General features: G+C 35.6%; 1 protein-coding gene across 1 annotated transcript in view; it reads left to right on the top strand.

Moving 5' to 3' along the window:
- Positions 1-6,728, top strand: part of LOC129265151 (uncharacterized) — a 41,135-nt gene extending 34,407 nt beyond the window's left edge. Inside the window, exons 16-18 of the mRNA XM_054903148.2 lie at positions 655-798; positions 1,276-1,350; positions 2,141-6,728. Coding sequence (XP_054759123.2) covers positions 655-798; positions 1,276-1,350; positions 2,141-2,277 — 356 coding nt within the window. The 3' untranslated portion in view covers positions 2,278-6,728. The remainder of the gene's footprint in view (positions 1-654; positions 799-1,275; positions 1,351-2,140) is intronic.
- The last annotated feature ends 18,068 nt before the right edge of the window (positions 6,729-24,796 follow it).

A 24,796-nucleotide genomic window follows, 5' to 3' on the forward strand; every position in this document is an offset into this window, starting at 1 on the left:
TCACACATTCATTGCCTTTCTTCATCTTTTATTTTTTTCCTTTCATATATTTCTGTGGGGATGCAGTGAAAATATACAACAAAGTCTGGTCATGGTGTACTGTGTCCAAATAGCCCTTATAATTTACCATTTACCACCATCAGCTTAATAATAAAAAACAGCTTTGATTGGGTGTAATTGGCCTTTACTTATATTGAACTTTGAAGATAACTTTTCAGATACATGTACATGCATGCATATTTGCATGGTTCTCACCCCAAATCCTAAACAAAAGATCTATATAACTGTTTTAGGGAGATACCAGCTCCTCTACTCAGTTGCTCCACCTGTCACCCTGCTTGGTCGCCCCACTACCTCACATTGTACTTTGACCTGTATTTCGGAAATCTGGATGTGATGACCTGAGGCGGTTTCACATAAGTGCTTAAAAACTTTTAATTTTGATGGTATATACTAATGTAATAATAAAGTTATAACTAAATATCTGTGAATGTCTTGTGCTACCATAATGGTACTGTACTGCAGGTTTTTTTTTTTACATTTTATTTATGACATTTGCAGGTGATATTCCAGGGTTCATCTTTAAACTGTATTTTACATACCCTCCCAATGGTAGATCCCTTTATAATGGTTTAAATCAAATTCTGTTTACAGTCTGTGTATTGAAGCAGTTTGAAGAGGATTTTGAAGGAGAGAGACATGGTTTCTTAACAGTTCTGGTAGCAGTAAGTCAAGATCCAGTCTGTATTAGTCTCAAGACATTACCTGTATCACCTGATATGCAAGCTACTCAAATATGTAAGTATATCTAGTTCAATGATTAGGTGTATCTAACTGTTATACTATATTCCCCAATCTGGCTTATCCTGAATTATTTTACTCAAAAATCACTCCCTTCATGGAGTTCCTGTTGAGATCATGATGATCCCATTGCAGTGGGAACACAGAGGCTGCTGTCTTTATACAGTTAACAATGATTTGAACACAGTTTATTCAAATAACCAAGACCTCTATTAAAAAGCTTGAACATGTTTTTATATAGGGGGGGGGGGGGTCGTCATTCCCTATTGTTCTCACGGTTCTTGTTGGATGGCTAGGGTCTGGATATGGATTCAGCAGATTTTTTTTGCAGAGAATGATGAATTCGCTGAACCACAAATTTTATTTGCTTTTTTCTGATGTATTTGCCCATGAACTGCAATTTTATTTGCCCATGTGTAATTTCTTCTAAATTTTGTTCATTGTTCTAATAATGTGTGTTATTTCCCTCTGCAGGTGAAATGTTAGCTCATCGAATGGATCTAGAAGATACTCAAGACTATAGGCTATATTTACTAAGAGACTCAGAAGGTGAGTAACTTATAGTATCTCTTAAACCATTTGTATATTTACTAATTCCTTGTGAAATCCACCTGAACAAAAAGATGGTTTGAATAAAAAGAGAAAAATCAAACAAGCATAACACTGAAAATTTCATCAAAATCGTATGTAAAAAAAGAAAGATATGATCTTTCAAAGTTTCGTTTCATTTCACAAAATAGTTATATTCACATCCTGGTCTTATGCAAATGAGGAGACTGATGACATCATCAACTCACTATTTTTTTTGTATTTCATTACATGGAATATGAAATATTCTGATTTTCTCCTCATTGTCATAAGAAACAAAGTTTTATTCCTCCATGAACATGTATAATTATCATTGTAAAATTTTGTGGTTTAAACAAGAGAGTCTTTATTGTCTAATCTGTAAAATTTAAAAATTTGTATAGTTCAAACAATAAAAAACAATAGTGAGTAGAGAACATCATCGAATCATTCATTTGCATATCACTGAGTTGTGCATAAAACTGTTTTGTGAAAAATAAGTGAAACTTTAAAGTGTCACAACTTTCTTATTTTACACCCGATTTTCATAAAATTTTCAGTGTTAGGCTACTTTGATTTTTCTCTTTTAATTCGAATCAACATTTTGTTTGGGTGGACTTGACCTCTAAGTAAGAGATAAAAGAAAAAAAAATCAATTTTTCTGCTTGCTCACACGGAATTTGTGTAAAATCAGTAAAATCATTAATGAAAACAAAACCCTTTTACAAAAAGAGATATAATCAGAGTAAATTAAATCTCTTTTATCTTTCAGAGATTGGAGTAGAAGATTGTGAATGTCCATTGGATATCAAGAATGAAGAAGAATCAGATGGAAGGAGAAGCTGTCGTTTTGTATTCAGACCAGTACATACAGAAGTTAATTGGCCTCGTACTAGTGGATTGAGATAGATGATGCTTCACAATTATTTATATTATAGTTATTTTCAACCTTATTTAAACTAGTGCCATAATCATAAACATTTTGGTCATTTTGCTTGATCAGGAACAAAATAATATGTGGACTTCTGGAGATATATAGTATTTTTAAAAATTTGTTGCAAATTACTTCATAGTGATTATACAACCTTTTATGGTTTGATTTGATTTTTAGGCATCCACAGATTTTTATTTGATGGAGTAAGTTTAAATCAGGCTCATAGAAGTGAAAGATATGTTTTGGGGTTTCAAGGACCAAAATCAAAGGAAGTCATTATGTACCTAAAGTGTGTTTTCTTTCATGATAAATAAAGAAGCGCTTCACAAAGTAACTTCAAAATTGATTGATATATGGGCAATTCTATAAAATGATAAACCTTTTTGTACGTCCGGCCCCCATTTTCTCAAGTCTTACTTCACATAAACTGTGCAAGTCATTGTCCTTTGAGAACATTACAGACTGTCAAAAGAAAAAGGAAATCAGAGACAGAAAAGTTCATGAAGGTCCACACACATAGGAGATCGCACGTGCACATTTTATGGAATTGCCCTTGTGTATATTGGAGTAACAATCTGATTAAGCATGAAATACATTATTCTTGACATTAGAAATATCAAATATTTCCAATTTTTCATTTTATGGCATTGTCAGTGACAAGGCATACATTTTGACTACACATACTGGAGAATCCATCTAGTTTACAGAAAAAAAAAATCCTTTATAAATTTTGTTCATTGTAATAATATACTGTAGTACTATTGTTGGTGCCTTAGAAAATTACTTACATATTACCAAGTAGCAAGTATCAGGTGATTTCATAAAAGGGCAATACAAATGCCTTGGCCTATCCATTTATACTCACAAATGTGATTAGCCTTTAATGAAATTTTTCATAAATGTTCCAATGTCAACTAAATCCTGTTCTCTGAATTAAGCCTTGTTCTTTTTTTTTATATCATTGACACCCCCCAAAAAAATAATTGCAAGTGAAATTGATGGTCAGTAGATTTTCAAAATTATGCTGATAGTCGGGATTATGCTTATTGTTTTCAAATATGATAACCAAAATTAATTTTAATGAAAGGTCATAATCTGCCCCCTCTTTTAATACTTTTAAAGATTTTCGCAAATTTAGTGGATAAATTGACATTTGGCAACCAGAATTTTACTTATCTCTAGATGAAAAGTCCTGAAATTTCCAACTAGAATTATTAAATTGGAGACTAATAGTTGTGAAATTAATAACCAAAATCATGAATTTGACACTGAGTTTGAAGGTTGTGAAATTGACAAGTCACAAAATACAAGACAGTAAGTCATGTGATTGTCCATTCTTAAAAGTCATCATACTTTTGGATATGCAGATAAAGAGATATCATAGAGGTATTTGAAGAACAATTTTGAGGATAATGTGTGCAACCTTTATAGTGATTAAACTGTAGGCCTGTCTATCTTCTTCCTTTGCTGTTGATGCAAAGAATATCTTCTACACTCATACAGATACACTAGCTACAGCAGCACAGCAATGCAAAAAAGTAACAAAATCTGTCTGCATGCATGCTCGCTTTCATGTAGTGCCATCTTGTGGCCATAACAACACATACTAAACACATCTATTTTAATCTAATATTGCTTCCTATTTCCCACAATATTGCCATGATTTTTAATGTGGTATTCATGAGATAGCAAATTAAATAAATGCTTTTATAGGGATTATCCTAACAAGGTTGACAGCGTTTTGCAGCATAATGGTGTTTAGAAAGGATATTATTTGTAAATCGATACAGGTTTTGAAAGTTTGTTGCAGTACTTTCTTGTGAGCTGCTGTGTAGGCCTACAATAATGTGTGTATCTGAATATTTGTCCATATTATTGAACTGGGAGCCGTTTCATAACTGTTCGCAAGTTAAGAGTGACTTTAAGAACGACTGGTGATCCTATCTTGTGGTAAATGATAATTCACCATTAAATGTTCATCGGTGATTATTTAGTGCATAAGAAAGGATCACCAGTCATTCTTAAAGTTGCTCTTAACTTACTAACAGCTTTATTAGAAAACCCAATAGGTGCACTATTAGTCTCTCTCTGAAAAAAGGGGCAACAAGCAATTTTGTAAATAAGTTCATAAGTTCATTTTATTTGTCTTCCAACTTTGAGTCTGAATACATGACAAACATACAAGTGTGTATGAAACAATAAGCAGAGTACATGATAAAACATACAAGTATACATAAAACAGAGTATGCAGAAAACATTGTTTTTAAATACATTATACAGCTTAAGACAGAAAAGAAATAATTTTAAAGGAAGACGAGGAGACCTAAGTGAAGCAATGCTTGTAAATTAAGGTTCCTCATTACGAATTCAAAGAACATTGGATAAACAACACAGAAATGGCAATATAATATAATATGATAACTAAAGAGAGAGGCGGGAGAGAAGAGGGACACATTTATGTACAAAAGGGACAAAAAAGGGACATGAGGACAGAGACCAGCCAGGCCCGGGAAAGGGGGGGGGGGGGTGAAACGTATTGATAATTTAGCATTAACTGATAAATAGGCCTTGTACAGTGTGATTGCAAACATGATAATCTCTCCTCTTAGCCAGGCAAAATTACATTTAAAAAATGAAATAAAAAGTAGTTTCAACACAATTTCCCCTTGACACTATGTCATCTTGTTTCTATTTTTAGAAATAATAATTTGATGTTAATAATATTGGGTATGTTGGTAGATTATTCCTTATTCAGGTTTAATATTGAATATGCAGTTCAAAGCTTATTTCAATATGCAATCAATGAAAAAGTATTTCTAAACTTATCAATTGCGTAAAATATTGATAATAAACCAATAGTTATATCATGTTTTTAAATGTACAGGCAAATTTTTAAGTGTGAATTAAGCATGGTAAATTTCAAGGGCCTTGTGTCAGTCAATATATAAAGATTTGGTTTCTAAAATTCAGACAAATAACATATACTTGTACACAATTCTTGCATACTCATGTACATGAATCTATAATATATATATATTTAGGTAAAGTGGAAAGTTTTATCCAAGAATTGAAGGTTGAAAAGGAAGCTCACTATATAGCATAGAGAACCAAAGAAAATGTCTTTCATATTTTTAAGCATATCAGTAAGATAAATTAATGTACAGAACTACTTCTTCAATGGCATTACATGTAGATAAAGTGAGTGTACTGGTTATTTTTGTATGAGACTTCCATGAAGTTAGAAGTTTGTACAGTTATTGATATTCTTGGAGTGCACACTGTTTTGTTTTGGATCAAGATGTAGACTACCTGACAGACATTCATCTCAATAGTCAAGATTGATAGAAAAAAAATAATTGTTAAAAATTATGAAAGCAATGTATTCTGATAATAAGGTATGGTGTTTGAAAGAGAAGACTGTTCAGACTGCAGCCATGATAGCTAAAACAAACAGTGCAATACAGCTGTGTAGTGACAATGCTGGTTTTTCAACTGTACAATGAGTTGATAAAAGCAGCTATTTTTAATTGGCAAGTCCCCTCCAACAAAGACCTGATTTGAATAAAAAGGGAAAACTTAGACCAGCTTAATGCTGAAAATTGTTGTAACCTACTGTGATTGTTAACAAAGTCTCAAATCTACAAAATATTAAATATTGTATAATTCAATCAATAATATACAGAAGAAACAAAAAGATTGAGGGACATCATGGAATATCTCATTTCTATGTAACTGTGGTGTGCATATAGTTGTTTTGGGGAAAGTACGCTAATTTTTAAAATGTCATAACTTATGATGATGTCATAACATCTGAATTTCATAACATCTGATGTCATAACATATGAACAATCAGATGTCATAACATCTGAATGATGTCATAACATCTGAACTTATAATGATGTCATAACATCTGAATTTTGATATTTTCAGTGTTGTGCCGAGTTGCTTTTTCTCTTGTAATTCAAATAAATTTTTGTTTGAAACCATATCAAACGTTTCTCTCTGTAAAAATATGATAAACAGCCTAAGATTAATACAAATGTCTATACCAGGAATATAGCACTCTTGTAATAGATTTTGGATGTCTGCACCTGTAAACTTATTTGCATTTGCAAAAGAGATATCCTTCACTATTCAACTTTCTATTGATAAATAAAGTTGTATTTTAAAGAGATGGGGGTAATTTCCATGCAAATGTGAGAAATGCATCTCAGCAACTTGATTAATTTATCCTTAGATATTTAATGTTTATTTCAATCATATTTGATTTATAAATATTTATCATATATTGTATCATACTTGTAACATTTGGAATGATTCTTTTGAATGAATTTATCAGTTCATTTATCTTCTGGATAATGATTTATTTGTGTATCATATGATATTAATATGTATTAGTGAAATAAATTCACAATTTTGAACAATCAAGAAAATTTTTCCTTTATGTTTTGAATAGTGAGACAATATTTAATGAGTATCTAATGAATGAGAAACCTGAATTGATATGACAATGATAGGGTTAAAGTTAGGGTTGACCATGCTGATTATAGAGATGATTAGTAAACATGGTCATAATGATTATAGCGAGTTTGTTCTCGAATAGTGTTCATATCAGATAACTTATGACACTCCTCATACTCTTAAATTGTTACCCTGATGCACTGGCGTAAATCCCGGGGGGGATGGGGGGGATATATCCCCCCAACTTTTCGAGGAGGGGGGGATGGCCTGTACAAACATCCCCCCCACTTTTTACGAAAGAAATAAAAAAAAAATCACAAGAGATAATTGTTTTATTGGTGAAAATTCTTCCTAAAATACCGCTTAACAAATAAAACAATATTATTGAATCATAAAATGCAAATAAAGAGCCAGTTCACCATTTCCAAACGAAATACTTATGTCCTTATTATAACATTGAAGAGAAATCCCTGTTTCCAATCCATCAATGTTGGGGTCTTTGGGAAGGGATTAAGATGGAATGTCATTTTTTTTTCAATGTAATCTCTAATAAAACAATTAAACCATCATGGGGTAAAAAGATAATAATATTGGAGGGGTATTTGCCATATGGACATACAGTGGCGTAACTACGGGGGGGGGGGGGGGGGGGGGCATGGGGGGCACATGCTCCCCCCCCCCCCCATCGGCTGACCAAAACAAAAACGGGGAAATGGGGAAAAATAGAAAAGAGGGAGAAAGGAAGAGAAACGTAGTGGGAAAGAAGAAAATATTATTCATTATAATGTATTATAATTATGTTATGTTACATTACATAAGAAATATTTTTATCATAACTTCATGAAACATAATTTGCCCAGGGCCTACGTCTTCATAGTTCCTGGTGCTCGCATTGTCTGTTCAACGAGATATATAATCCTGTTGTACTAAAACATCCCGTTTTCAAGTCAATATAAACTAAATATATTTCCTAGCACTTGAGTTATCATTGTTTTATGTAGTGACATGAGCTTCTTTTACATGATTAAAAAGGTGATTGCCCAATGTTAAGGTCTTCGTATATATAAAAACATTTCCTTCCGTGATTACGTTCGCATTAGTGGATTGGTGAGATATGTCTGCTCTTCATGAATTCCTAAAATCAGTCCTTGAAATGTCTCTTCTTCTGATCTGAATATCAAAAATTTTCAGCTCGCGCTTCGCGCTCGCATCATTTGGTTAATGAAATACGTATGGTCCTAGTTAATTCCTACAAAGAAACCTTAGAATGCCCCACTTCAGGTCTTAATTATCTAAATTTTCAGCTCGCGCTTCGCGCTCGCATTATTTGATCAGTGAGATACATATCCGTTCAATGACATTGTCCTTAAAATGTCTCTATTAGGTCAGAATAACTAGCAACCGAGCGCGCTTCGCGCGCTCACTCAGTGATTCGAAAATTTTGCTGGTGCCCCCACAATGCCGTGACCCACGGTATGCCACTGTGGACATATCAATTACAATTCCTTGCATATCTAAAAACATGATAACAAAAAAAAAGCCAAAATATTTCAGTCATCCCCCCCACCCCTCAACACGGATTTACGCCAGTGCCCTGATGTAAACATAGCTGCCACTATAGTAATGGAGTCACCTCGCCTAGGTCCAGATAGAGAATTTTTTAATTGCATATTCATTTCTAGACTACTACATAAATACCTTCAAAATAGCCTGCTTTGTGTTAAAGGCATATAAAGAAGGTGGAGTGTAGCACTGTAGCATGTGCAAGCACACATTGTCATGAACATTTGATATGTTTACCACATATATTCAACTGTGAATATTAGCAAAGACAGTATAGGTTTATTGATATTTCCCCAAACAACATATAATATGACATTATTGAATAGGTCACAAAAGTTGTTACTGGAAAAAGAATCGTCTCATTTTACAATTGGACCTAAAAAATATAGTCCTCTAGATTTAACCTTTCTTGCATTATTTTATTGTTGAACACATTGTGTTAATGGGGACATACTGAAAATAATTTTATGATTGAAATTATGCGAATATGAAATACACATACTGCTCACTGCACATAAAATATTTCAGCTTTGGGGGAAAAAATAATTTCAAAGAAAACTATGATCATCAAAATTCTATAAAACCCTGATGAAACCAATCTTCTGTCCCTTTGATGTAATTTTGTACAATTGGGCTAACCTAAGTTACAACAGTCATAATATTTTGATGATCCTGACTAACGCTTCACCCAATTTTGTAACCTGTAGAATGATACTGATATTCACGTATGTGTCTCCCCCCCCCCCCCCCCCAAAAAAAAAGTGGAAACCTGTTTCCAGAGATGCAGTTGATATCACAATCAAATGTTTTGATTATGAATTTGTCACTAATAGGAATAATGAGATCAGTTTGTTGATATAAGATTACTGGCAATAACGTGACACAACATTTGCTCCTGCGACAATTGCTCCGCGGGCTTAAATTCGTCTGATACCCTTTTTACACACGCTAAAATTTCCTTAACCCCGTACTATAGGTGGGGCTAAATTGCCATTTAGCCCCACCTATAGTACGGGGTTAAGCTTAGCCCACTTTCTTTTTACACAGCATTTTTGCAAAGTGGGCTAACCCCACCTTTAGTACGGGATTATTTGGCCCTGCAAAAAAGCAGGGTTATCCCAGCAATTGCGGTGCTAAGAGCGATAGTACGGGGTTAAGATCGCTAGTGTAAAACGAAAGTGGGCTAAGCTTAACCCCGTACTATAGGTGGGCTTAGCCCCACCTATAGTACGGGGTTAAGGAAATTTTAGCGTGTGTAAAAATGTACGAGTGAAGTACTTGTACTACGAATGATCGACAAAAACCACTAGTCCGGGCCGGTTAGCGAGTTTCGTGTGTGAAAAGCAAGCATTCCTTATCCGGGGTTAGCGATAACAATTTGGCATGTTTGAAAAGGAAAAAAAATAGTACGGGGTTAAGGATAGTACGGGGTTAGCGATAGTCCGGGGTTAAGAAAATCCTGTGTAAAAAGGGTATGAGATGTAGGGTTACAGTTGCAATAGGGTTTTATGTTAGGTTTAGGTTTAGGGTATTGTGTTAAACCCAGGGTTGAAGTTGGTCATTCATTTAGTGTGTTGAATTTAGAGCAGAGCAATTGTCGCCGGAGCAAATGTCATGGAACAATCTGAAGCATGATAGAAACAATTTGGCCAAAAACCCATGTACGAATCTTAATATTTTGGTAAAAACTATGAGAAAAAATAAATAATTGCATTCTACTGAGAATTCCGGTTACTTGTTTCTGGGACGCACTGCAATAGTTAACATGGCATAATCAAAACCTTCACTTTTGTTCCTAGTCACTTCGGTATACGGGTTCTTAAGGATGGATAGAACCAGTCTGAACTTGATGACATCACAGTTGCCCGTGACAATGGCAAAATGTGATAGACCTGTTTGTATTAACCCAATTTTCTTGATACTATATTGGAGTTTAGAACTCTTGAGTACTTCGCTCGCTGTGAAAGATACAGAAATAATGCCGGAAAGATGATAATCTTCAACCCACTCCCACAATGATTTGCTTGTTTATGGGAAGAGAAAATCTAAAAGTACCATTGTTTAGAAACCTAGTCGAAGAAAACTAAAGGGACGTTTAGCAGGGGCCGCGGAAGCGGGGGGGGGGGGGGGGGCTTCAGCCCCCTTTTTTCAAAAACCGTGTACAAAAACGTAAAAATGACCATATATGAATGTGATTTTTTGCATGGTCAGCCCCCCCCCCCCCCACTTTGAAAACCGTTCCGCGGCACCTGTTATCTTGTCTACTTTTTACTGGGGTGGGACAATAATCCCCCTCCCCTCTTCCCCGACATTTCGCGCGATATGTCTGAGAAACCATTGATTATATAGCTTTCCATGACATTTTTCAACCTAATTCGTATCGGTTTGTAATAACGCCGCACTTTCAGCCCTTGCCTGCTTTGTGCATTGAGTCAAGTAAACATTTGTCTTTAAAATATGATGCTTTTCAAGTTATTTGAATCGTCTAATTTTCAAATTATAAATCAACGATATAAAAGACATTTTATTATCTCATTTGATCTGAAACAGTACAAATCATGCCAACTGATGAGTTAGAATTTACAGTCAATTCAACTTCCTGATAAAATTTTGGACTTTGAACGGTTGTCGACTGAAATTCTTGTAATCCTATCTATAAATACCGGTATAATAATTTCTAATAGGAGTCTTAGAGAAATTTGTAATACAAAATTCATGATCTTTCAATTTGAATTAACACGATTAAGAAATGTCTGTCAGTATCATTACTGAGACGAACTCGGGTGGTTTAATTTAAGCCTGGCGTAGGTTCGTGACCTCAAACTAGACAGAAAGCAGGGTCAAAGAGGAAAGAATACCTCGCTCGAATTTCCCTGTATATATTATTCGTTTCTATGACAACCTTGGCTGTAAACTAAACAGAATACATAAAAGTATATTCATGTAAACCTTTTCAAAATTTCATTATAACTAAATTGGGCTGGAGGCTTTGGGGAGAAGCCGGGCACCAACAACAAGTGATAAGACAATTTTGAATTAAAAAAAATAAAAAGGTGTCAAAAAGCAGCAATATTAATATGTAATATTAATCTATCCTTGTCGGCTTTAATTTCTACACTTTACACTTTTTAGCATGCCTAAAAAGTTGCAGGTAAATGATAACAGTAGCGCACGCAGGATTTTTTTTAAAGGAGGGGGGTTCAGTCGACTGAAATTGTGACAACCAAAAAAAAAAAGGTCTTAACCACCAATTTTTGGTCGTTCTCCTACCCCAAACAAAATTGACAAGCAAAAAAAAAAAGGTCTTCAAAAAATTTTAGGGGAAGTTTTGAATTCTTAGGGGTTGGGTTGGGTATACAACAAAGTAGGGGGGTTGAACCCCTGTAACCATCCCCCTGCGTACTTCACTGGATAATAAAAATAGGATATTTAAAAAGAAAACTACCTTTTAATAATTTGCAAAGTTCCTGCGAGCACGCGAAACGAGCGAAGAAACGAAACATTTTATGATAAGAGAAAATAGAGAAAATTATGCACTTCTTAAGCTATAGAAGCGGCATTTTTAAAAAGGGAAAATAATATAATTAGGCCCGTAGATATGAAATGGGTTCCTCGTCTAAAAGGAAAATCCATTGGCGAAAATTGCACGATCAAGAGAAAATAAGACATGTCATCATGTAAGTTTCAAATAAAGCTTTAAAAGGACATTTTACAAAAGGTCAAGCAACATCACAAGTATGTATTCAAACATCACAAATATTCGATATTCCGATCTGAAACGAGTCAATTCAAATGCTATTTCAAGCACTGTGTAGGAAAATTTTGAAGTGGATGTGGATCGCACTTAATAAATGAGTGCGAGCGCAACGCACAAGCTGATATATATTTTTTAAATTGTCATTTTGACCTAGGACCGGGACATTCTAAAAACATCACCATATGGAAATGATAATCTTCCTATATAAGTGCGACTTGAAAACTTGTTGATATTCCATTCTGAAAAGGGGACAATAAGGAATTCATGAACATTTTATCTTATTTATTAATCTAATAAGCCTAATGAGAACACAAAATTTGTTGATATTAAGGCCTGAAAACTTGAAATTTCAAGCACTTTTGTAATTAAGAATATGACGTATGGGTTGATATAATTTTCAACAATTAATGCGAGCGCAAATCGCGAGACAAAATTGGTGATGAACTGTCATAGAGAGGGGTTTTAAGTAGTTTGTTATAAAATTAATATAGAGGTATACATAACTTATCAATGAAAATATGAGCGCGCTGCGCTAGCTGATACGTTTTGACAATCAGACCTGAAAAAGGATATTTTGAAATTTTTATGGAATATACACGAAGACAATAAGGTACTTGGCAAACTAAATAATGCGAACGCGCAGCGCGAGCTAAAAATGTTGATATTCAGGCCATAAAACGGTCGATTTACAGTGCACTTTTAAAAAATCAATTTGTAAATCAAACAAAATAGTGGAAATTCGATGTCCGAGCTGAAATATGCCTATGTTTTGTAAATTGACTTTAAAACTTGATATTTCAAGCTCCATATCAGCAGATTGAACAAGAATATCATCGAACAAAGAATGCCTCACCTTATTTTGTTCCCTATTCATTCGTCTTCCTCCTCTCTTTCCCTGCAGCATGTTCAGGAAGGGAGAGTGGGGAAAAAAGGAGGGGGTCACCGGCCCCTCGGCCTCCTGGATCTGCCTATGTTGCCAATAAAATGTTGTTTCACAACTAATTTAAGGATCTTACAAAAAATGACATATATTTTTTTCTGTTTGATATAAAACCACCTTTCAAGTCAAGATACATTACTGTACGTATTATCTTGTATATAGTCATGTGATAGGTGACACATTCACACCCCGGATTCACACATGATGTAAGAAAAGTGCCCAAAATACCCATTTGAAGAACTTAAAGAGAGAAACAGTAACAAGAGAAGCGCCAGAAAGAAACAAAATAAATATGAAAATATTTACAAAGAACCAAGTCAACGGCTGAAAAAAAATAGACTGAAAGGCTACCGGACTTTTGGAATGATACTTGAGGGCAGTGGCGTACCGTGGGTCACGGCATTGGGGGGGCACCAGCAAAAAACTTGAGTCACTAAGTGAGCGCGCAAAGCGCGCCCAGTTGCCAGGTAAACTGACCTAATAATAGACATTTAAGGACAGTGCCATTAAACGGATATGTCTCTAACTGGTCAAATAATGCGAGCGCGAAGCGCGAGCTTAAAATTTTTGATATTCAGACATAAAAAGGGACATTATAATCAATCTTTTGTAATCATGATACGTACCTGTCTCGCTACATAATGCGAGCGCGAGCGCGAAGCGCGAGCTGAAATTTTTTTAAATATTGACCCCAAAACAGGAAGATTTTAAGGACTACATTTTAGGAATCCATTAAGAGTATACACATCTAACCATAGTCATCCAATGCGAGTGCCAATAAGCGCTTGCTGATTTTGTTAGAATTCCATCTAAACATGCACATAAAGAACTTGTAATCATGATTAACATACCCATCTCACTAATCAAATCTTGCGAGCGCGAAGCCTGAGCTGAAAATTTAGGAAATTCAGACCTGAAGAGGGGCATTTTAAGGCTTGTTTGTAGGAATTCACGAAGACAATACGTAGTTAACTAAACAAATGATGCGAGCGCGAAGCGCGAGCTGAAAATTTTTGATATTCAGATTAGAAAAAGGGACATTTTAAGGACTGATTCTAGGAATTCATGGAGAGCAGACATTATTTCACCAATCCACTACTGCGAACGTAAGCACCCACTGGGCATTTTACCCGATATTACCCGGGTTGTAACAGGTAATAACGTAGTTATTACCACGGTAACACCAGTGGGTAGTAACGGGGAAATAGTAGACCAATCTTTCCCCGTTATTACCCGGACCCGATATTACTCCATTTACCCAATATTACCCAGTATGATGTAACCGATATTTCCAGCATTTTAATGATATCACCACCTCATATTACTCTGTTTACCCAATATTACCCAATTAATGTCGGCTCATTAAAAAAACAATTAGTGTCATTAGGGTCATTGAAGCACATTTTTACAACTCCATACTCTAAGCCATATCATCTTATCCTATCCTAAAATCCTACATCCTAATCCTAATCCTAATCCTATCCTACACCTATCCACCAAACCCTGTCATTTACTTCTATATATTGAGCGAGTTTACAACACTTGACAAATTATGGTTAACAATTATTCAACCCTAAAACATTTTTCTAAAATTAATGTCATGATTATGACTAATATGATATATAAACTACACATTTTTCTGAAAATTTTCTGGGTGGAATAATTGCATAAACATAAACACATTAATTATTACAGCTATATTAGCTAAATTTTTGGCCATTTATTGTAGTAATGAATATTCATGAGTAACTAATATTCCCAGCATTTTCCTGATATTACCATCTGATATTACTCCATTTACCCAATATTAATGGGTTCCGCATGGGTTGGAGGTCTCGTTTCCATCTGAGTCCTATCTGGGCACCATGTGGGTTCAAGTATATGTTTTCATCTGGGTTCCATGTGGGCCCATATGGGACCCAGATATCCCAGATAAGAACCGTATGTGATCCAGATACTTTGCTGTCTGGGAATGGAAGCGTTTCAACATTACCCATTACCCCTTATCAACCTGTTTGTAACTGGGTAAAATGTTGGTTTCATCAGGGTGATAACAGTAATTTTTTGGACTTTGAAAATTTCGCTGGGATTGCTGTAAGATTGCTCTTATTACTAAAGTTTGCAATGTTATAACCAATCAAAGTCATTCAACATTACCCTTATTACCCCTCATCACCCTGTTGTAACTAGGTAAATGTAGGTTTCATCAGGGTGATAACAGTAACAGGTATCAACAGGAATTATAATTTCGGTAATAACATGGTAATAACGGTAATATTTGGTGTTACTCAAATTTCCGGGTGATATTACCGGTAATAACCGGTAAAATTGGTAATCGGTAACAAATTGCCCAGTGGGCACGGACAGGAAATGTTTTATATTAAGACCTTAAAATGGGGCAATCACTTTAAGTAGTCATGAAAAAGAAGCATACTATTGTACATAAAACAATAATAACTCGAAGTGCGAGGAAATATATTTGGCAGTTTGGTGTATATTGACTTGAAAACGGGAGGTTTTCATTATAATGAACAATAATGTCTTCTTTCCCATTTAGTTTCTCTTCCTTTCTCCCTCTTTTTCTCCTTTACCCCGTTTTTTTTTTTTTTTTTTTTTTGTCAGCCGATTGGGGGGGCACGTGCCCCCTCATGCCCCCCCGTAGTTACGCCACTGCTTGAGGATGAATAAAATTTGAATGTTAACTGGTCATTAATGACTCTCGGAACATGAAAGGGCCGGAACACTGTTGCTAGAAAAACAAGAGGGGGATTGCTGAAGCCAAGTCCTCAGCCACCCCCCCCCCCCTCACCGGTTTGGTGACCTCTGCTCTTTATCTTAGCGGGCGGTTATCGTTGTTATAGTTTTTAGCACCTGCGATCCCGGAGTTGACAACCCATCCTCAAGATTTTCGACCACGCCCATAACCGAATCCAGTAGCCCTGCGTGACCGAGATACGGGGTCGATTCCATAATTATTCCCGACCGTTCAACCTTCATTGTCTTCCAAACATTGACCGTGAAATCATCGATCTCTCTACCGGTTCGAACACCGACTCATCTATCAGACGTGTAAGCTCAATCATGAGTAATACTATCGAACTTCTATGATCTCGTGCAGTGCTCAACACAATCATAGTGAAAGTAATAATGGAATCCAATGCAACAAGCGACAGCATCATCTGTCCGTAGCTGGAGACCGTCGCGTCCGTGGCCGGTAGAAGGAACGGCATCTTACTCGACAGTGCGCATCCAGCTCGCATCAATTGACTCATTTGACTGGAGCCTACAATTTGTTAATATTAATCACGGATATGTGCAAAAATGGATGGAAACGCATATAATTTTAACTATGCCAATGCTAATGGTGGGAGTGGATTGGGTAAGTATAATATTAAGAATATACCAGAGCTGAGATAAGCACATGGATGCACGATGCAGTGGTGTTGTGCAGATTTTGTATCCATCACATTCAACAGGCAATATCACCAACTCAAGAGTATGAATAAGCTACTCGTATGTGGACTACAATTACCATTGTGTTGCAATATTGTCAGTTAATGATGATGAATGGGCTGTACTTGTGTGTGTGTGTGCGTTGTACGTGAGTGTGGTGGGTCAAGGAAGGGATGGAGGGACTCTGGAGGTTCCTTACTCCATGTAGGGCTACTGCACCATAATATGCCCATGCTTTTCTTGTGGTAGGGGGGAGGGTGGACGGGTGGCCGTGGAATGGAGCGTTATCAATTGTTCTAGCAATTGTTTTTTTAATCAATGATCTTTTATTTTGTATAATTAGATGCTTGAGTGATCACAGCCGGGAGGGGGGGGGGGGGTACTCGACAAAAAAGTGGTAGGTATGTGCCGTGGGAGAGACAAAAACAGGGGCTTTGGAGCGGGCTTATTGTAAAAAGGAGGGTCCTCGGAACGGGCTTCGGAACTACAAATGTTTGTGAAAACGGGGGTCCTTGGAATGGGTCGCCTGCATGTGAGTGCGTATGCATCCCTATGGAACGGGCATACGTGCATGCAGCTATAGCCCGGCAGCACGGGCGCCGGGTGCCGCTTTTCACCAAAATTGCAGCTCATTGTAGTGGATCGATGCAGCCGTAACGGCGTAATGAAAAAATATGCAAAGCTTTGGAACGTATTTCTTCTTTTTTTATCGATAAGAAAATGCTATGCCTTGGAGCGGCTTTCTTGTTCTTTTTTTCAATAAGATTAAAATGCTATGCCTTGGAACGGAAATTTGAGTGTAAAAATGGGGGTCCCCTCCGCGGCACATACCCACCACGCTTATGTACTGAGTGCCCCCCCCTGGGGATCACAGGCCTTTATATTGAATATGAACTTACATTTACAGGCTTGTTCAGATCTGAAACGGGTATGTATTTGGATATCGTCTGTGGGACGTTAAGACTTTATATCTCAAGTATCTTTTCAAATTGCTTAAGCTACCAAGATTATCAGCTGATGATATCTTGCCCAAATATCATCTTTTGATTTCACAAAATCATTCATGAACGGAAAGACAATCTCATTCAGCACAGTGTAATTACAAGCATGTTCTCTCTCTTTCCCCTGTGGGATTGGCAATCATAAATGTAATATCTTGAGGTATGAAGGTTTCTAACCCCAGTAGCAATACCCATATACATGTACTGATGCGTAGTGACCTTCATAGATATTGTAATTGCTTCCATAATGCTGGTTAAAACTGAATGTGCTTGGTCGTTGTCTCTTTATTATTATTTTAATACTCTCCGTAATGTTAACAGTATTAATTTGTGAATAAATTGATAATGATAGCACTAACAGATCATTGAACACGCTTCATACTGACACTCATTAGATGTGTACTGTTAAATACTAGAGTAGCAAAGGGTGACATAAAAACATTTGCATTTCATAATTTCTTCGCAGGGGCATGATGAATAATATCCACAGCCCAAATTTTGATAGGATTTGGTTCAACACAGCTAGGTATATGACCACATCAATAATAGCCCCCCCCCCCTTTGCCTCCTGAAACAATTCAGTGCATTATGATAAGCCTACATGTATCATTAAGTGTTTGATTGTCATTGAAAACTGTAATGAGCCTTTCGAGGGCTACTTTTCATCAATTTACTGCCATAATCTTCAACACTGGATAAGATGGGTCCTAAACTATGGATTTCTTTTACAAATGATATAAAACAATGCAATTCTATACAAATTTGAAAAAAAAAAGATTTAAAACATTTCTTCTGAGTGATTACTAGATAATTTAATTCATCAATTATAAATTAAGCCTTCAGTGCTAATTATAGGAAACCTTAATTATTTGTATCCGCTCTATATGATTTTTGTTTAATATTACGCAAAATGATTTTTATTATAATGTACATATACCATAACTGTAAATATTGTGTTTTTTTTTGTATAAAACAACAATTCAGTTGCTATGAACATGTTATTGCAACATCAGGGGGCCTACATTATACAAGCTCTTTTCAGTTGGTCCTCCCTCCCTTTCAATATTTAATTTGATAATTGTCTATTGTAATGTTATGTTATTAATCTTTGTATATATATATGCTTCAAATGTGATTATATGTTACTATGTCAATTGTATAATAATTGTAATTATGAAATTGAAAGTGGAAAAATAAACCAATTGAAGATTTACATTGCCATGAATGGGAATCTTCTAGGGCTATTTGTTCAAGTTTTCAGGGCTGTTTTGAGCATTTTGGGGAAGAAATCTCCCCTAGCCCCCATGTAGTTTGTTCCTGCATTGTAATCATCACAAATTACTTCCTTCATCCATAGATCAGCTGTAGCCAGGGCAGAGCGTATTGTATTTAAGTTTATTTAATTAATCACTGTAACATTTTCTTTACTGAAATTTAGTATAATATTGTTTTTTCACTGAAATACATATTAATGAGATCTCCACGTATTGATGTTAAATTCTAAACTTTGATTTCTCCTATCTTGCATGGCTAGATTTTCAGTGAAATTTTATTGTGTATTTATAGTTGACTGAGCATTACAAAATCTAAGTAGATTTATACATAAGGTAGCACATGGACTTTGTTCTTTTGATACTTTATGTTTGGTTTGGGAATTGTCAAAGTTCTTTTTCTAGACAATGCAAAGCTAAGCTCGAAGGGGGATATTGTTTAACCTGTCTTTAACATGTGTTCTATTGTCTGAAAATAAATGCACTTGGCGAAAATAATGTGTCCCTCAAAATGATTGATAACTGACTGTTAACCCACTTAATTGTAACATTTAAGTTCCTGTCAATCCCATCCTAGCTTAAATGAATATGTTTTGAATTATTTGGTCAATAATAATAACAGGATTATAATGATCGAAAAAAGTAAGACTATACAAGCTGTGAAGTGTGAACCCCCTGTCCCCTTCCTTCTCTTCATTCCTGATGAACTCCCTGTTTGGTAGGTAGCAGACCTGTCTGAGAAGGAGTTCACCATCCCATTGACTGACCTGTCGTTTCCACTCAGCATTCAAATTTGTACCCATAAGCGTTTCTTCATTGTCAAGTGTATAGTGTGTTAGACCCCTTGACCCTCAACTCCCTTTGCTTTTGTTGCAAAACTCCTTCAAATCTCTCCCCCAAACCAGTAGCTACAACTAAAAGACAGAGAGTGATCGATGGAAGAAAATGGAGAGGAAATTCATTGTAAAGACAAGGTTCTTTTATTGAAGTGAAAAGACAGCTGGTGCTCCTTTGATTAAATTGATTATTTAGTCTGTTAAGCTCATGAGATGAAGGTAAAGGTTTGTCAAAATGATTTTGTATGACCCATCTCATGATCTGTATACAGTAATAGACATTTTCAAAGGTTTTAAGTCAATTTGCTTCATAAAGTATTCCAGAAAAACACCTTTGAAGAATAGACATTCAGGGAGTTCTAAATCAAGATACTAGTATGTAGTAAGCAATATGGCATGGAAAATAATTCAAATAATGATATTTCAGATTGAAAAGGTGGTTTCAATAGACCATTTTGTAAAAGCGGTTAGGATATGGTTCATTTTCAATGATAAGTAATGCAGGATGACTACATTATTACTTATGTACACGTAATGGCATGAAAAAGATATATATTTTGCAGTTTATATCACATAATGACACAAAATTTTGATGTGTAATTTTATTCATGTTATTTTGATGTAGCTTTATCTTAAAGTCAGTGGCATGCTATTTAAGTGTCTGCAGTAAGTAACTCTAAATTTGTCATTTTCAATTTTATGATGAAATACTAACAGCCATCATGCACTGTAGACCATCAGTATATGATTGTCTTTCTTCATTTTCTTGAATGTTTTCTGCCTTTCCAGATTGTTATAAACTAAGAATTGCTTTTATTTTCTCTCTATCTATGACACTGTATCTGAAAGAGATATATGTATTTAAAAAGATATTTGTAAGTGTAATTGATGATTTTTCTTCAAAAATTAATGACTCTAAATTCATTCGTACTGAATTGTGTAATTCTCCTATGTGTGTAACAGTAAGTTAACCTTCTTTTGCAAACCTATTATAAGAGAAATTTTGGTTCTGTTACTATGGTGATTCATATTCTCTTATAACTAACATTAGCACTTTAGGATTTGATTATTTTTGTAATAATTTGTACATTATTCTTTGTGGACATCAACAGAAATACAACATTTTCAGTGTTTTTTGTTTGTTTGTTTAATTGTGAGTGTAATTGCAAGATCAATTTTGAAACATATTTAATTACATGCATGTCAATTCATCATTTTCATTGAACCTGTTAACAGGTCCAGTATTAGTTTTGTATTCAGGGTAAAAAGCCATATAGAAATGAACAAATATTTACCATTCTCTTACTTTAGGAAAGTTCTGATATTGATAGAGCTGAGAATTTTATAGAGTACTAATAAATATTTGCTTAGTCATAACACATCACTCATCATTATAATTTCTGTGCAATCATATCTACCTGTCAATATCTGCCCAATAAAGCAATGACTATTTACATTTGGGTAGGGTTGTGTCCATAACACTCAGCATTTATTGTTGCCATACTAATGCTTACCATATTTAGTTATGAATAGTGGTGAGTGTGGGTGGGGCGGCCGCGGAGGTGGGAATATTAGGGGTCCAAAACAGTCCGGACTGACACATACAAAGTTTACAGAATAGAGAAAGATACATGAATTTTAATTAGAACCATCAAAATCATGAAGAAAGTAACAAAAGAGTACAATTACATGTAGATTCGCAATTCAGGTTTATATACGTTAGCCTACAGGTACATCATTAAGGGCAAAAGCAAATTAATGCAATAAAGAATATAAAGTGAAAAACAAAATGACCGAAATATTTGTTGTGGTTTGCATTGACACAAGAAAGGAAACTATGCATAATTACAGGCATTCTTAAGTTTTTACACGTAAGTCAAATATATACATTTTGAAAATAATGGATGATGATCCAAAGCACAATAACTAAGAACGCAATGGAGGATATAAATCTGTACTCCTCTTAATCAGCCATGATGGGCATGTCAGGATGAGTCTGGAATCTGGATTACATGCAAATGTAGAAGAACTAAGGATATAAAACTGTCTAGTCTTTTGTAGTTTACTGTTTATTCCAGTACTGACCGCGCTGAAACGTTGTTAGCGCTAACAGAGGCCCTGTTACAACCGGTAATGTGGCAGTAATGCCTAATGTCACAACAATGCATTCCTTACACATTGAAATGAATGTTTTAAATTCACAATCCAAAAGATGTGACTGGCTTATACTGATAGAGCTCTGTTAGGCTAACAATGTTTCTGTGCCGGCTGCACAGATTTATAACTGCCTAATAAAAGGGATCAAGAATTTCACCCAATTGAATAGGTCTACTTTATTAGTGAAAGGGGATTTGCAACAGAAGGATTATTCTTTGTAAGGAGTGACCATGAATTAGAGAAAGAGAGGTGAATAGATCAGCCAATGCTGTTTTTGAGTGACCATGAATTAGAGAAAGAGAGGTGAATAGATCAGCCAATAAGGAGTGACCATGAATTAGAGAAAGAGAGGTGAATAGATCAGCCAATAAGGAGTGACCATGAATTAGAGAAAGAGAGGTGAATAGATCAGCCAATAAGGAGTGACCAAGAATTAGAGAAAGAGAGGTGAATAGATCAGCCAATAAGGAGTGACCATGAATTAGAGAAAGAGAGGTGAATAGATCAGCCAATAAGGAGTGACCATGAATTAGAGAAAGAGAGGTGAATAGATCAGCCAATGCTGTTTTTGAGTGACCATGAATTAGAGAAAGAGAGGTGAATAGATCAGCCAATAAGGAGTGACCATGAATTAGAGAAAGAGAGGTGAATAGATCAGCCAATAAGGAGTGACCATGAATTAGAGAAAGAGAGGTGAATAGATCAGCCAATAAGGAGTGACCAAGAATTAGAGAAAGAGAGGTGAATAGATCAGCCAATAAGGAGTGACCATGAATTAGAGAAAGAGAGGTGAATAGATCAGCCAATAAGGAGTGACCATGAATTAGAGAAAGAGAGGTGAATAGATCAGCCAATAAGGAGTGACCATGAATTAGAGAAAGAGAGGTGAATAGATCAGCCAATAAGGAGTGACCATGAATTAGAGAAAGAGAGGTGAATAGATCAGCCAATAAGGAGTGACCATGAATTAGAGAAAGAGAGGTGAATAGATCAGCCAATAAGGAGTGACCATGAATTAGAGAAAGAGAGGTGAATAGATCAGCCAATAAGGAGTGACCATGAATTAGAGAAAGAGAGGTGAATAGATCAGCCAATAAGGAGTGACCATGAATTAGAGAAAGAGAGGTGAATAGATCAGCCAATAAGGAGTGACCATGAATTAGAGAAAGAGAGGTGAATAGATCAGCCAATAAGGAGTGACCATGAATTAGAGAAAGAGAGGTGAATAGATCAGCCAATAAGGAGTGACCATGAATTAGAGAAAGAGAGGTGAATAGATCAGCCAATGCTGTTTTTCTTGTAGTTTGTAAACCAGGAGCAGAAATCATAGGAAAGAATTTAATCAATACATACTGGCATACAAAGAGAATGATTAGTTGGGACAATCTCAGGACAGATCAGCAGTACAATAGATAGGGATTTAGACTATTTTACAGCTTCTTGAGCTCTCAGAGCAAACCAAGCTCACTGAAAATATAGCTATTGAAATGAATACTTTAATTTTTTTGGCCTTATAATATGTAGACATAAATAGTCCCACTATTCATCTTACTTCTTTACCATAAGTTTAAACCCCAAACCAAATCATGTTAAATTTCTTTAAGCTACATATTAGGAAAATAAGTGAAGTCATGTTAAAGCGATATGTTCATAACATTGTCTTTTCCACATAATGTAGGCCTAAAGTCTTACTCTCATGCATTCAAAGAGATTAGAAATGTATTAATTGATGTTATTTGTATTATTGCAGCAAGATTTGATTCTGAAACAGTCTTGTATGAATATAGGGAATCAATGTTGAAGACGCTGCTGCCGTCGAAAAAAGCAATGCCAGTAGTCCTGCATTGCAGCTATGCATGCAAAATGAAAAAACCAAAGGGGAAAATGTACAATTCCTTGGTGAGACCATGGACCTAGAGTAGGTCCATGGTGAGAGTATAGGCCACCATGGACTATGAATTAATACTCTAGCCAGCTGTGACATTGGTCATTTAGATGGAAGGGGATACCATTGATGCTGTCAATGACCTCAGTGCTTGGTCCTCATATTCATAACATCTTTTGTCACCATTTGGTGTTCATGCTTTCTTAGATGTAGAATGTAGATTGAAAACAAACTCTGAAAGTTCAGCAGGAGGGATTGAAACTGAAAAATGTTGAGAAGTATGATGTACATATAGTGACCCATGCAATATTCTCATCTGTTGATATGATAGACTCGTTTTCAGACCCTTTTGCCTGGTCTGGGTCCCGTAACACAAAAGTTATTGATTTAATAAAATAACCGAGCCAGATAATTGTTTCATGCACATTTTGCCCTGTAGACTAACGGCGAACCAATCAGAATTGTTCTTTCAAATTAGCGATTACTTGCTAATCTTTGTTGGTAGTGTGTATTGGCATCCACCATATGCATGGTGTGGAGAGGGATAAATATAATATCAATTCATTTGTGTATTGATATATGAAATTCCTACTCAAGGAAATTAAAGTGAAGAGAATAGTATTGTGTTAGACATATTATGGAGAAGAGTGATGAAATGAACTGATAGTGACAATTTGCGCCATGACAATTTACACTGTGACAGGAACTAAATCCAAAACATAGCTTGCACTCTTGCTACATTATGCCGATGTCTTAGCACTCACAAATTGATATGATCGAAACTGGCAGATAAGACTAGTATTGTTGAACACTGTGACTATCATTATACTACAAGTATTCAATTGGCTCAAAAGATTACCAGTTAGTGCACCTTTTCAACTTGATACAATAGATAGATACATAAGATCATATCATTGTCATTCAGGGTACAATGACAAATTTCTGATTTCAGATTTGAGGGGATAATGCTGACTAAAGACTGACAGTTATATGTCCTCATTGCATTTGGCTGTTTTGTTTGGGACTAAGCTGGAGCTACAAAAAAAGTATTTTAACATTGTCCATGACCGAACCTCTCCCAAATTGAATTGAAGGGTCTGTGATAGGGAATTGGAAATGTGCATTGAGAGGGGGGGGGGGTGAATCCCACTGATTATACGACTGTCGCAA

The sequence above is a fragment of the Lytechinus pictus genome, chromosome 7 (genome assembly GCF_037042905.1).
Source record: "Lytechinus pictus isolate F3 Inbred chromosome 7, Lp3.0, whole genome shotgun sequence".
NCBI lineage: Eukaryota > Metazoa > Echinodermata > Echinoidea > Temnopleuroida > Toxopneustidae > Lytechinus > Lytechinus pictus.